A 13,194-nucleotide genomic window follows, 5' to 3' on the forward strand; every position below is an offset into this window, starting at 1 on the left:
AAGCAGTCGAAGACATATGACAGCAATTCCGGGAATGTTATGCACCCTGACACGTTCTGATTAATGCGTCTTTGAGTGCTTGTCGACAAGAAGCTTCCTGTACTGGCGGCTGAATTCAATTCTCCCTCAACACTGCATTGGATAGATACGCTAATAAGGAAAGAGGGGATGCTTCAAGCAGCTGTCAGTGCCCCAGGTCTGCGACGTCTGTCATGGTCAATATGGCAACCCATGAGCAATGCATGCAAGAGATTCAAGGTGTCGGTCACTACCATCGAGGACAGGTTTTCCATCGGAGCGAAGCGATCTTGTCCAGCCAGAGTCCTACAAGGTATGGTTGGGAAGGAGCAAGCCAGGATCAACATCACGATGGCTCACGGAACTTGTCAGATGGTAGCATCTTAGATTGCCGCTCGTGTTGCGACGCATCGACAAAGAAATTTAGAAGTGTATTCTCATACTTGGCATTGTTATGTGCCGAGATGGACATTATTGACCGCAGTGACAAGACTTGGACTAGCGAGGTAAACCTCGATTGCGGATTAGTGAAATACCCTTCATTCCTGCAGACAAAGACTTGTTCTGAGACAACGGCCTATCATTATCCTACATACACGACGGCTTCAGGATACACTCAGCGAAGATTTCGGATGAACTTGATGAAAAACCCTCTCTCGTATGCAAAATCGAGTAGTCATCGCATCATGCCCTATCTGGTTCATCTCAATGTCAGAGTTACTGGCAGAGGTCGCCGTCCGGAAGTGACAAACGTCTTCATGTTCTTCAAATACTCCTGGGAATCCCATCCATGCCGCGTCCGAACGTCGAACTTCTGCAAAAGAGCACACGTAACAGTACGGATCTCCAGTAGAGCGAGACCTTTTCCGACACAGCCAATGGGTCCTCCCCCAAACGGGCAGAACGCAGTGTCATTGTGTACGAACTCCACCGGGATATGCGAGCCCGTGCTTCCTGTGGGAAGCCGAGCATCTTCTAGTTTTGTGTGGCCGGACGCAATGAGCCATCGTTCCGGCCAGAAGGTGTCGGGTAAGGTAAAGCTGCGCGGGTCGCGGTGGTAGGTGTAGGGTGATAACCATATGACTGTACCGGGGGGGATGTGGCTGTCAACACAACATGTTTAGAGACTGTAGGTAAGAATCGTTGAAGCGTAGTGATTTACAGGTTATTCACAATGACAGGGGGCCCATTTGGGAGTACTTGACGTTGGCCGCCCATGGGATTCGGGGGAAAGACGCGAAGGGTCTCATTGCTATGCAGGAGACTGTCAATAGCCAGGCTACACGTCGACTATTGTGAAGTGCGCACATCACGGCTTGCAAATACGTCATATCGCGATGATACTTCGGATTGAATCCATCTTCTTCGGGAGGATAAAACTTGTCCACCTCTCCTTGCAGCGCGGTGTAAACATCCGGATGAGTGAGAAGGAAGTAGAATAGATTTGTCAGGGTGATTGCAGTGGTGTCTGTACCGCCCACGATAGCCAAGACTCCGTCGTCAATGAGATGATTGGGCGGCGGCGGCTGTACGTTGGGAAGATCCTCGTTGTTCTAATATAGTAGTAAGTGGAAAACCAATTCTGCAGAGGGTGTGCTAAAGGGGGTACCAAGTAATAGAATAGGTCGCGGGTTGTTGATCCACGCTTGACACGTTGAGCAGTGAATTCGCTCGAACGGGACTGCAACGCTCGTAGTGCACGACCTGCACCGGGGATGTACCCTACGTATACCCCCAGCCAAGGAAGACGAGAAAAGACTACAACAATTCTGAAGTGCTCTTAGCCTAGGAGCTGACAAGAGATCTTTGAACGGGATCGACATACTGCAAGCTCTTCCCTAGCATGGACCAAGGGTTACTACGTTCGCCATTCCGAAGAAGTTCCGTGCCTCCACCAAATCTGAATACAAAAACCCTCAGCAGGGAAACAACTCCAGTATCCAGTATAATGCTAGAGTGCGACGTACGCCATGTCTGACATGAAGTCGAAGCTGGCGGAGAAAGGGTCGTCAGTCTTAGAGTGATAGCGATTGAATTTGCGAGGCTTACACAAAGTAGTGGAACCATTGGTCTAGCGAGACCTCTTCTTTATTTTCTTCGAATCGTTCCATCAGTTGCTGGCCTCGTTTGGCGATGATATGTTCATATTCCTTGAGCGCGACTGGACCCATCCCGCGCGTCCACGGGCGCCGTCTGCGCTGGTGTTCATCTGGATTCTGAATACCGACCATAGGCTGTCTCGTCCTAGATAGGGATGTTCCAATGAATCCTGTCGGAGCAAGTCATGGATCAACCTTCGACATGGACTCTGCAAAGGGTGATATCCTACTCACCCGGGCCTCGCGGCACACTCCAAAGAGCTGCCAGAACAGTGGGATCACGGATATGCAGCTCGTTCGGGCCTATGAGAGACATGGTCAGTTTGAAGAAGCTGCTTATATCTATAAGCAGGAGGGTCTCACCTGTACGAACGATATCCCCATACTGGTCATGAAGGCTCCGAACATCTTGAGGAATTCGCCCGTTCGTCGCGGAGTATGCCGGCCCGATCATTGAGATACGGCGCCATAGCGGTCCCGGGAACTTGCATAAGGGATGGACAGGAGACAAACGATAGATCAGAGTAGACAGGATCACTGTGGCGAGGTGAATAGCTGCCGAAAAGCCGAATGTATAGAGTGCATTCGACCCGCGTTGGAAAGGCAGAGAACGGTACCATGTGACTAGCGCGGGTGGGCCAATCAGCAAAATCGCATGCGCAGCGGGCGAGTACGGATTGCATATGCGAAACAGCTGAGATACAACCTGGCAACTATTTCAGATTATGAACGAGTATGAATGATGAAACGTACGATGGACAGAGGTATGACAAGCCTTGCATTGTATCCCCAATCGAAAGGCAGAGCTGCACCAGAGATGCTCTCCACCATATTACGAGCCGCCACTGTCAGATTCAAGCGGGAAGACGGAGTACAGATACCAAAACTACCCAGAGCGATCTAGTGCACTCGCAACAGCAAGTGGAAAGGCTCTACTTGTAGTATCCGAATTGTGCAGCTAAGGGGTTATATGTAGTGCGGCGATGTGGGGGGAGCGCTGATAGGGTGCCAGGGTGCTGTCGCATGCACGTGTGAGACCGTGCGAGGCCGTGGCTGGGCAGCGCACATCTTCTGTTCATCATGTGTCAGTCGAGAAGCAGCCTGAGTTCTCCCGAGCAAACCGTGTCAAGCTTCTTCCCCGAGCTCGAGTAAACATTTGCTACTCTGAAGCTCAAAAGTGGTACGCTTACTATATGGATGCGGAGAGCGTCTGGCAGGTCGCTGCAGAAAGTATCGAAGCCCGTAGAGCCGCCTATGCTTTTGGTTGAGATGCGAGAACAGGTTTGAGGTCCATTGGCCCAGGTACAATCAGTATCTTCTTCCGAGTCGGAAGAAGTGGTCGTACCTTTCAAACGCACGTCATGAATGCCCGACAGTTTGGCCGGTGTGAATTTCTCGCCCAATGTGCTTTATACAAATGATATAGTGCATTGGGTAGGCAAGACCAATTTGTCGGTGACATGGATTAGTATGCCGATATTACGGACTCGAGCTATGGCCGAATCAGCAATGGGTGCAGTTCTCGTTATACCGATTCAGATCAAAACCCTTCTCGTAGAAGTGATGAAGGCCCTGAGGAGCGTCTATACCGCTCACACCGAGCTTGCAGAGTAAGTTCGCCAGCAGACCCTTGGCAAGACCTTACATGAAGTCAGAATGAACTGGGGATGGACAGCACCGCACACACACTGTTCGCGCGGCGATAGGGCAACGAGGGTACAAGTAGAACCGCAAAGTGAGAGGAGGTTCGCATGTATCGTGGACTCCCAACTTGTACTACACCAATCCACTTAAGGGAGGTTCGTCGCTCCGTCAAACAGCACGTTGAGCCACGCGGCAAGACGGAAGCCTTGCTTCGCGAGCTGCAGATCGATCTGCGACTCCGAGTAAGCACATACTCCACGAATTCTCACTCCTAGTGCCGAACATGAGAAGACAGAGGACGTACCACGGGTACCGCGTCATTGAAGTACACCCCACTGCACAGGTCCTCCCCAGTAGTGAAGTTGAATACCACCGTCTACGAGTACGAGCCAAGCGTTGCACGGTTAGGACACATGCACCTTCGCCCCACGATGACGCAGGGAGACACTCACACAATCAAAGGCGTTGCTCTCCCGAGCCCACTCGATCGGGCATTCGAGTGGTGTGATCCCCTCTCCCTCCTGGCTACGAAGAAACTCCGTCAGGTCCCGCTCGAGCTGAGCGCCCGGCCTAGTCTCGAGCGAGCGCGAGTTGAGCGGCTCCGTCGTCGACGAGCACGCGAGCCAGGACGCCGCGAGGGACGCGAACGAGCCATTCTACGCGCAATTGATTTGTAGAGCACGAGTGCTTGAGCATTTGTATGCGGGAAGTAAGAGACGTCGAAGAGGGCACACCTTGATCTCAGCGACGAGGTCGTTCGCGTACTGTTGAGGGGTGCCGCCGTGCATCTGGTCGATATGCTTTGTGACCATGCCCGTATCTGCAGACGTGAGCGCTTCAGCAAGAGCAAGTGAACGAGCCAGACTCGGACACGTACCCCAAGCGGCGTGGAGGTTGTCCGAGGACTCGCCTGAGCATACAGCGCTGATCCCGTTCCCTCCCTCTTCGAGGGCCTGCAATGCACTTTATCAGAGCGTACACATAGGCAGTAAGGGCATGAAGATCCACCTCGACGTGCAAAGGCTGTCCGATGTCGCCGACGAACTGGAAGGGTGGGAATATGCGCGTCAATGCCTATCGCTGAGGAGGCGAGGCATGATTATCCACCTACGTGGTCTTATTACAACGCAACCCGTCAGCGTCCATAATGGGCATCGCTCGTAAGGAGGGTACACGTACCAATGAACAAGAGCGCCTCCAGAGTCTGCTCAGCAGCGAGGCTTGGGTTGACGACGCGCGCGGTATAGTTCGCGATCGCCGCCACTTCTCGTCCGCATCGGCACACGGATAAGGTGCTATCAGCATCATCGACGAGCGTCGGCGTGAACGCTAGGCATCGATCCACTCACAGATGCATATCTGATCCGCGCAGTCGCGTTCCTCCTCGACCGAGCACTGGCCCGTTAACGGCGAGTCTGCAGGGCGATGCGTCAGAGGCCGATTGCGCCTCTAAGCCATTGCTGACAGGGCGGTGCGACTCCGGGGCGTACCTTGGGCATCGACGAAATGCAGGTCCGCGGACCACTTGAACGCCTGCTCGCCCTTAACTTGATCTGCCCACTATAATACGAGAGCGCATATGCTCAGCTAGCGAGACCACTGAGAAGGAGAAGCGAACAGAACACACGATCGCTGCGGGGCCCAGCGAGAAGTTCCACGTCGCGTTGAGGGTGGAGTGCACGAACGTTGCTGCTTTGGGCGCGAGGAACTAAGCGGGTGACGGTGGCGTGCATGCACATCAGACTGCGCCGTGATTGTGTCTCGAGAGTGTAGAAGGCTCACCTGTTCGGCGACGAAGCTGCCGGTTGGCAGAACAAAGCGAGTCAAGCTCTGCGTTAGCCGTCACGTTTCAGATCTTAGACGCAAAGGAATGCACAGTACCCGATCGTCTCGTGCCCGAGGTTGCCCCAAGCATGGGCAGACAGAGCAGCGCTGAAGATGGTAGTGAAAGCAGCGAGAGGGGCCATTGTGTCGGTGTTGTCCGGCGAAAGACTGCGCTCAACTTGCTCTTCGGTGATGGGTTTTAGCGAGATGGGCGAGACTACATGAATAGACTGCATCCCGATGACATGAAGTGCTAAAAGTAGCTATCAATCAATCATGCATGGTTTCATGGGAACTTTCGCGCGGGAGCAGCGTTGTCCTGCACACGTTCGAGAGCACGTCGTGAACAAACAGCCAAAAACGGGGCCTCGTCGTGCATCCCGGATGTCCTGGGTGAACATGGAAACCGGTTGGAAGCCGGAGAGAAAAGAAGGAAGTCCGAGGAGAGTGGAGGAAGTCGGGGAGAGATGTAAGAAGTCGGACATACTGTGTTATACTTGCAAGATCCTCCCAGGCTCAACGACGTGCTGGGGCATGCGGACGCCTCGGCGCCAGTCCATGGCAAATGAGCTGTCAGGATGCGCAAGAGGTGAAGCTGCAAAAGTATGAGTGGATACTCGACAAGCTCAGGTCATTCGCCTTCATAGTCATCACAAATGCTTCGTACACCAACATGTCGTGCAATACAGCACCAAAAGAGACATACCTGGAGCTTCAACATTAGATGGCTGGCCTAGGGTCACGGTATCCTCATGGTTCTCGACATGGTACAGGAGCAGTGGAGAAGTATAGGGACGGCACTATTCTTAGTGGAGAGAGGGGAGAGCGGAGTGCAGCTGGAAAGCATGCAGAATGCACCAGGAGAAGTGCCTGAAGCGCGAGTGATCGGAGAGCAAAAGTGCCGCCGGTTTCTTCTGCGCGTACAGATTTGAGAGACGTGCGGGCTACGACAAGGCACAGTACTGCTGACACGTACCTGGGCCTTGAGTACCCCAGTCCTCCCCAACTTTGATCGATTGGCACGAGCGAGGTGCACTGTCGACACGACAGGAACACAGCAGACAGGCGTGGGGATGAGGCCTCATATTGGGAGGAATGGAGCAGAGGATATGTCAAGACATATGGTAAGGACACACAGCATAGACTCGGACCATGAGGCTGGGAGAGTAGAGCAGACGACGGAAATTTTCAACTTGTGAGCTGTCTAGATGCTTGCCGCTGCCTGACTCTGAGTAGATAATCTTCTTTCTTGATGAACGGTTCTCCAGAATACGCCAATGCCGACATTCCAACGAGAGTGAGTAAAGTGTATGGAAGAGAGAGAACTATGGCCGCCGCCGAATACAATCGCAAAATGCGACCGGATCACAGGCGCTCACCTGATTCATCTGGGGCGCCTGACTCGCGGGCCACTGGGCGTCCAGCCGCATGTGTGCCTTCGTCCTGCGGTCGTCCGAGTCACCCTACCCCCAGGTGTCTAGTACGTTCTCGACATACAATGTCAAATGGTGTATCCTGGTGCCTTATACTCTGTGGTTTGTGCCCTCGAAGAGACTATCTCAAAGCCAACTCGCAGAGCCACCCTCATGAGTCGTAACCCCTACTGGCCGAGAGTCGCGCTCCAGCCTAGCGCGACAAACAACAGCCTGTTCAGTGTCTGGGTTCAATAAGCGGTGAGTGATTCACTGATTTCTCAATATCATAGGGGGTATACCGAGTATACTAGAGCACACGGTGGACCACGTTGAGAAGTAGGGATTCTACCACTGCTGGATCCATGGACGGGACAAAGTGACCCATGAGGCAGTCGCCCAGGGTTGCATGCCCTGGCTTCCTCGCTCATGATGCAGGCGGTGGGCAGGCGGCAGAGTCGAATCGCTAATTCCCGGCTCATCAGTTGGCCGCGCCGCCGCTTACAAGACAACCATTACAGTTCCACCACCCACGATGGTACTCCTGCGGTACAGGCTGTGACCTGCGCCGTACGTCCACATCAGTCTATTGAACAAGGTTCCGATTCGACCCCTTTAGTACCTCAGTACCACGGACTCGCCAACCTGATATTCTCACGACTGACAGCCACACGACAGCCTAGGCCTCACAATCACGATTTGTGCAGCATCACATCGTGGCACTGGTTGCGAAGAGCCTTCGGTATAGCTTCTAATTGCCACTAGTAGGCTCAATCCCTTACCCTGTGACACGGAGTGGATATAGTCGGTATGGCCTTTCGCCGTTGCGGACGGGCTCGCACCTTGTGCCTTTGACATCGGAAAGTGCCCGGCCATGTATCATGACATGCGAAGCGCTATATAGGTACCTCCAAATTTGTTGTACTGCAATACTGAGCACGCTGCCCTTCAGACCGCTGAGATGCTCCAGAACCGGACTGATCTGAGCGCCAACAGCGATGGCTACGCGCTCCATATTGCGACCTTCTACTCATCGCGGCTCAACAAAAAATTGCTGGAAGCTGCTTTGTCGGCCTTTCTTTTCGGTGCGTTCATCACAATCCGACTCTTGTCTCAGTCTGACGTGTCCACAGGTGTTCTCAATCTTCTCACGGGAGCAGCCATGTACTGTCTTATGTCCGCGCTCTTTGCCCTCCGTTACCTCCACCACTGCATGCTGATCACATCACATTGAACAGTCGCCGAGGGATGCACAATCTTGCTCCGAAACTACTGATCGGCTGTGCACTGCTCCTCTACTTGTCTACGGCGATGTACTGGGCGTCCATCATGCAAAGCATTGCCGGCGACAATGCATTCTTAGATCTGGCGACTAAGACCCTGGTGTCAGATTCGGTCTTACCAAGCAGCATGAGTCGTACTGTAGCCTTGCAAAAGAATAATTTGGTCATCAACATCGCGCTTATCATTAACGTGAGTTGCCGTCTTCTGTCCTATTTATCTGATTATCGATACCTGCCAAGAACATCATCGGGGACGCCATTGTCTGGTGGCGAGTATGGATCATCTGGCGCCAAAGTCCAGTCCGCTATGTCGGCCCCATCCTCATTTCCGCTACTCTTGGTAGGCTCTCCTACTACTTGTATTCAGAGGGAACTCATTTGTTTCAATGAGTAGCATTGGCTATTGCGGCGAACCTCCCAGGCTCAAGTACAACACTTCGAGGGGGGTACTACGTGGTGAATGTGTGGGACCTGCTTGCTGCCGCTTCGTCTTTCGCTATGAATGCCATAGCAGTCTCTCTCATCGGGTATCGAACATGGTAGGGAAATGAGTGTGCTTTGAGATTGCGACATTGATAGGACGCCCTGCAGGAGACACAAACAGCGTTTGTCTCAGAACAAAAACCTCAAGAACTCGTCTCATGCGCTCAGGGTGCTCATGCTTCTGGTCGAGTCGGGTTCTGTCTACTGCGCAATCTGTGTGAGTAGCATGCCCAATATCAAACGTATTCGCGATATTTTGATTCTGTTACAGGGACTTGTGGTGGTCTTCGTAGGGATATCACTTACGCATACAAACGCACTTACCTCGCCATTTATGAATACTGTGGCACATATCTACTACGGCTGCCTAGGACCTCTAGTGGTGAGCTTCATCAACGCTTCGTGGATGCCAAGACAAACCGCTGATGCCGAGTCAGGCCATATATCCTATGTCAATCATCGTGCTGGTTGCAGTAAGAAAGTCGAGGATGGAGAACAGCCTCCAGAACAATTTGCCAGACTACGTACGTGCCCGACAATTGAATCTATGGCTACGATATAACTAGCTGCCAGCAGAACGTCGACATTACGCTCATGCTTTCGCAGTCCGCAATAGGCGAGAAGTTTGGGACCTCTGAAGGTGATCTTACATATGCGCCACCTATAAGTAGCATAGCGAGTGAACAAACATCCCAACGATGAGAGTTCCAAGTAGTGGCCATGAATATGTAATAATAAGGATGAGGTTGAAGATCTCGAACTACTGGCTAGCATCAGTGTACTTAGACCGGTGTACCACAACCTCCGGTCAGCCCTGAACCCATGGCACCCTCCCGGGACGCGCGCATGGTGGTGGTATACGCCATACTATATTTTCCGCCGTCCTGACGCCAGCGCATCCCTGTAAACAGAGGTCTGTGTTCGTGACTCGTAGATTACACAATCATTCCTACTTCCTTTGAAACGCGACTTTGTATCCACCCGTCGGCCTGCAATGCGCAGTCTTGTGAGCCGTCCCTGAATCCGATCTTACTCGGTTTTGGAATGCAAGTCCTAGAACCGGCTTTCCCCGTTCCTGTCGCAATAATTCACAGCATCCGGTTGGTGAACCCGACACACATTCATGCCTCCATTTCTTTTTGCTTCTTGTTATTTTATCGTCAGTTCCACGATCTCTCGGTCTTCATTGTAGGATAATTTGGACCTGAACAAATGCTCTGTTTCTCTCCGCTGTGTCTCGGAAGTAGGGTTCTACAGCCCAAACCAGGAAACACTACCAAATGGAGGTGATCTGACCCCCGCCCGCCGCCACATAGGGTCTCCACACCCCTATGTGGAGCGTAATCGTGTCTGAAACGAGACTGTACGGGCAGGATATACCGGGTCCGCCGCTGTCAACGCCCATTCCCTGTGGCACCGGAATGACAGGGACGCTACATCCCACAAGGGTTACGGAGGTATCCATCAGAATGAAGTCAAGGTGGATCGTCCTACTGCTCTCACAGTTTTCATGCCACATTATAAAGTTGGGAGTGGTTTTCGTCTAGTCTGCCCTAAGCACCTGGATGCATATTTCCGGAAGTCCTCTCGTCTTGATCTCCTCACTTCCTGACATGTCACCCGATGTCATGGTCTCCTCCTATGTCTTATGGCAAGTGATAGAGCTATCCCGTCTCACAAATTATCGAGACTTTGATTTCAGGTCTTCTCTACAATATTTCAGCCTTGTCGTCTCAGGTATGGATCCTTGTGGTCACCAGAGCGCTCACACATACTATTGCATAGTGATGGTGGTGTATGACTGGATGCTCTCGCTCCCTCGAGAAGCACGATTGTTCATAACAGGAACTTCACGGCCCCTCTCAGCATGGCTGTACTTCACAAATAGATATAGCAGCTTGCTTAACTTGATATTTGGCGCAGCGATGCACTATGTCATGTACTATCATTCGCTACCTTCTGAGGTATGTTTCACGTAAATCGCTTCCCGAAACATGTGTTGCTCACTCTGATTCTCTTAGAGGTGTGTGGGCCAGTCACTCAAGACTTTGGCATCATAATTAACGTGGACCCTGACATCACTAGCTGTATTCCTTCCGTCCTGACAAGCGACATCTTGGTGTACCTATCCATCGTTCCCCAGGCAGGTAAATGTCAGATGTACCTCATGAAGTGTTTAACATTAACGTATGACTTGCAGTATTCAATGGCTTGAGGGCATTTGCCCTGAGCCAATCCTGGACTCTATCCTTGATTAGTCTCGCTCTCTCCTTCATGCCTATCGCCACTGGTATGGTCAGTAACCTTCACCGTTCACGCTATTGAGCTGACGTGGTTGAGATGTCAGATAGAGTTCAGGTATCACTTTACTGGAACATATAGCCCGTTCTTCCATCAATGTGCAGTGGTTCTGGATTATCCTCTTCCTCTCGCGCACAAGTATGTCAACCGAAAACTTATACTTCCGCTGAATCTGATATGAGCCATTGCAGACGTATGTACATGAGACGTACCCGAATTCTAGACGGCTCACTTCATCAAGCAGTCATACTAGTCAATCGGACATCTACTATCATCGCCGACATCCTACTGGTCATACTCACTTGGCGCTCACTGAGTGCACGGACCTCTCTGCAAGCGTCCGGTATCATGACGGAGAAGGGTCTGACTGGCGTTATGTTACGAAACGGTTTGTGTACAACGAACTTATACTTGCCTACGGGCTGATTTATTCTAAACAGGGATGCTTTATTTTGTGTGAGTTCGGACGATCCCTGTCAAGATGTCACTGAATTGGCGTGTAACAGTGTGCTTTCAATACTCAACATCTTACTACTGATCCTTGTGCAACGGCCACCGGTGCGTTCCTGTCATGTTACATTCCAAGCCGCGAGCTAACCCTGCTCCAGTTCGAAAACCTGAACACGGACACGATATCAGGGAGCCTGACTCCGTATGTCTCGTATTGTCGTAACGAAGCGGTTTCTCGACTCAACTGATCCCTATCACTTCCAACCAGAGTATCGTCCATCCTAATCTCTCACTTCATGCTCGACCTTCAAGACATCTATCAGAGAAACTCTGGTGATCTACTTTTAGAAGACGCTCTGCATACTTCACTCAGCATCCGCCCTGGTACACTGAGCTTTGTTCGCGCCATGGGCTCGCTTGCCACCCATATAGACTTGCCAGACTCAGACCTTTTGGAGCCAGAGTGGCATGACCTAACGGGGACGAACCAAGCGGTGCTTTCGACGGACTCAGCGATTATGTCCAATAGTTCTGCATGTTACGACTGACTGTCGAGCGAGTAAGTGGAGATGAGCGAGGCAGGCAGGAGCGCCGACGAGCTCTGATCGCAGTGAGACTGGAGCGGAGCTCAACAGGCAGGACTGGAGACAAGTTGTGTATTGAGCGAAGCATCTATAGAGCGAAATACATGATGGCTTACCTGGAGACAAGAGGTCGAAACTAGAGTCTCCAGGTAGCAAGGGATCCAGCTATATACAGGGAACAAACAATGGGCGCTAGAGAACAATAGCGTCGCCATGGGTACGGAGTACAAGGGGTGTAGGACAATAGCGGACGTGGGGACAAAGGGAGCTATTGTCCGTGTGTGGACAAAGGGAAACCGTAGCGAGTAGTGAACAATAAGGAAACGTACGAGGCAGTGGTCCGAATCGAAAAGGAAACGTAGCGCCGTGAGGGCGGTTCGTGACAGTACCCCCCTCCAAAGGATCCTGTCCTCACGATCGAGGCTTTGAAGGAAACTTGGCGTAGAATTTCTTGACCAGCTGAGGGGCGTGCACCAGGTTTTCCGCCGGTTCCCAGCTGTTGTGCTCGTTACCCCAGCCTTTCCAGTGAACGAGGTACTGGAGTTTCTTCCATCGGCCGAAGCGTCTCGAGTCGATAACTTCGTCAACCTCGTATTCTTCCTCCCCCTCCACTTCGAGAGGGGCTGGCTCCGGTGGATGACGGTCTGGGAGATCACTGTGCTGGTGGGGTGTGAGGAGTGAGACATAGAAGACGGGGTGGATTTGCATGTCCTTGGAGAGCACCAGCTCGTAGGCCAGTGGTGCGACCTGTTTCTTGACCACATACGGTCCAGCCTGTTGAACCCGGGGGGCGAAGGCCTCTCCCACGGGTGGCAACGACAGCGGATAGCCTGCAACTCACCTAGAAGGGTTGTTGGTTGTAAGAGGCTTGTTAGAGCGATGAGAGGAGATGTTCGAGTGAACTGAACTGTAGATTGGGGGTACAGAGGTCCCCTATATATACTACTGTACATCTGTGGCTACGTAGTACTATACAGTACACTCCCAGGATGCACAGTCGCACAGAGAAGCAGTGCGTACACAGCGAAGCTGTGTGTGTACCACATGAGTAGTACAGCCTCGGTTATTGCAGTAACCGGCTGTGCCGTTCCATATT

The 13,194-nt window shown here is 52.1% G+C and overlaps 3 protein-coding genes across 3 annotated transcripts; 1 reads left to right on the plus strand and 2 right to left on the minus strand.

Moving 5' to 3' along the window:
• Window positions 1-718: 718 nt before the first annotated feature.
• Window positions 719-2,658, minus strand: DICSQDRAFT_72391 (cytochrome P450; the record flags this gene model as incomplete). Its single annotated transcript, XM_007371227.1, has 9 exons — window positions 719-1,121; window positions 1,181-1,270; window positions 1,327-1,571; window positions 1,628-1,787; window positions 1,844-1,918; window positions 1,986-2,009; window positions 2,068-2,287; window positions 2,352-2,420; window positions 2,481-2,658. Coding segments are annotated over 9 exons (1,464 nt in total), but the record flags the coding sequence as incomplete, so codon positions are not given.
• A 1,128-nt stretch (window positions 2,659-3,786) lies between these two features.
• DICSQDRAFT_184066 (nuclease Le1) lies at window positions 3,787-5,728 on the minus strand (the record flags this gene model as incomplete). The annotated part of the gene is made up of 12 exons (XM_007371228.1): window positions 3,787-3,991; window positions 4,066-4,137; window positions 4,214-4,417; window positions 4,496-4,581; window positions 4,639-4,714; window positions 4,770-4,810; window positions 4,941-5,024; window positions 5,111-5,176; window positions 5,252-5,321; window positions 5,389-5,469; window positions 5,544-5,559; window positions 5,643-5,728. 12 exons carry the CDS (start codon window positions 5,726-5,728, stop codon window positions 3,908-3,910), a joined length of 966 nt encoding a protein of 321 aa, XP_007371290.1. The 3' UTR covers window positions 3,787-3,907.
• Window positions 5,729-7,918: 2,190 nt separating this feature from the next.
• Window positions 7,919-8,823, plus strand: DICSQDRAFT_184067 (uncharacterized protein; the record flags this gene model as incomplete). The annotated part of the gene is made up of 5 exons (XM_007371229.1): window positions 7,919-8,082; window positions 8,131-8,173; window positions 8,236-8,470; window positions 8,521-8,620; window positions 8,675-8,823. The coding sequence occupies exons 1-5, from the start codon at window positions 7,959-7,961 to the stop codon at window positions 8,821-8,823; spliced, it is 651 nt and encodes a 216-aa protein (XP_007371291.1). The 5' UTR covers window positions 7,919-7,958.
• Window positions 8,824-13,194: the final 4,371 nt, after the last annotated feature.

This window comes from Dichomitus squalens, assembly GCF_000275845.1.
Source record: "Dichomitus squalens LYAD-421 SS1 unplaced genomic scaffold DICSQscaffold_93, whole genome shotgun sequence".
NCBI classification, from domain to species: domain Eukaryota; kingdom Fungi; phylum Basidiomycota; class Agaricomycetes; order Polyporales; family Polyporaceae; genus Dichomitus; species Dichomitus squalens.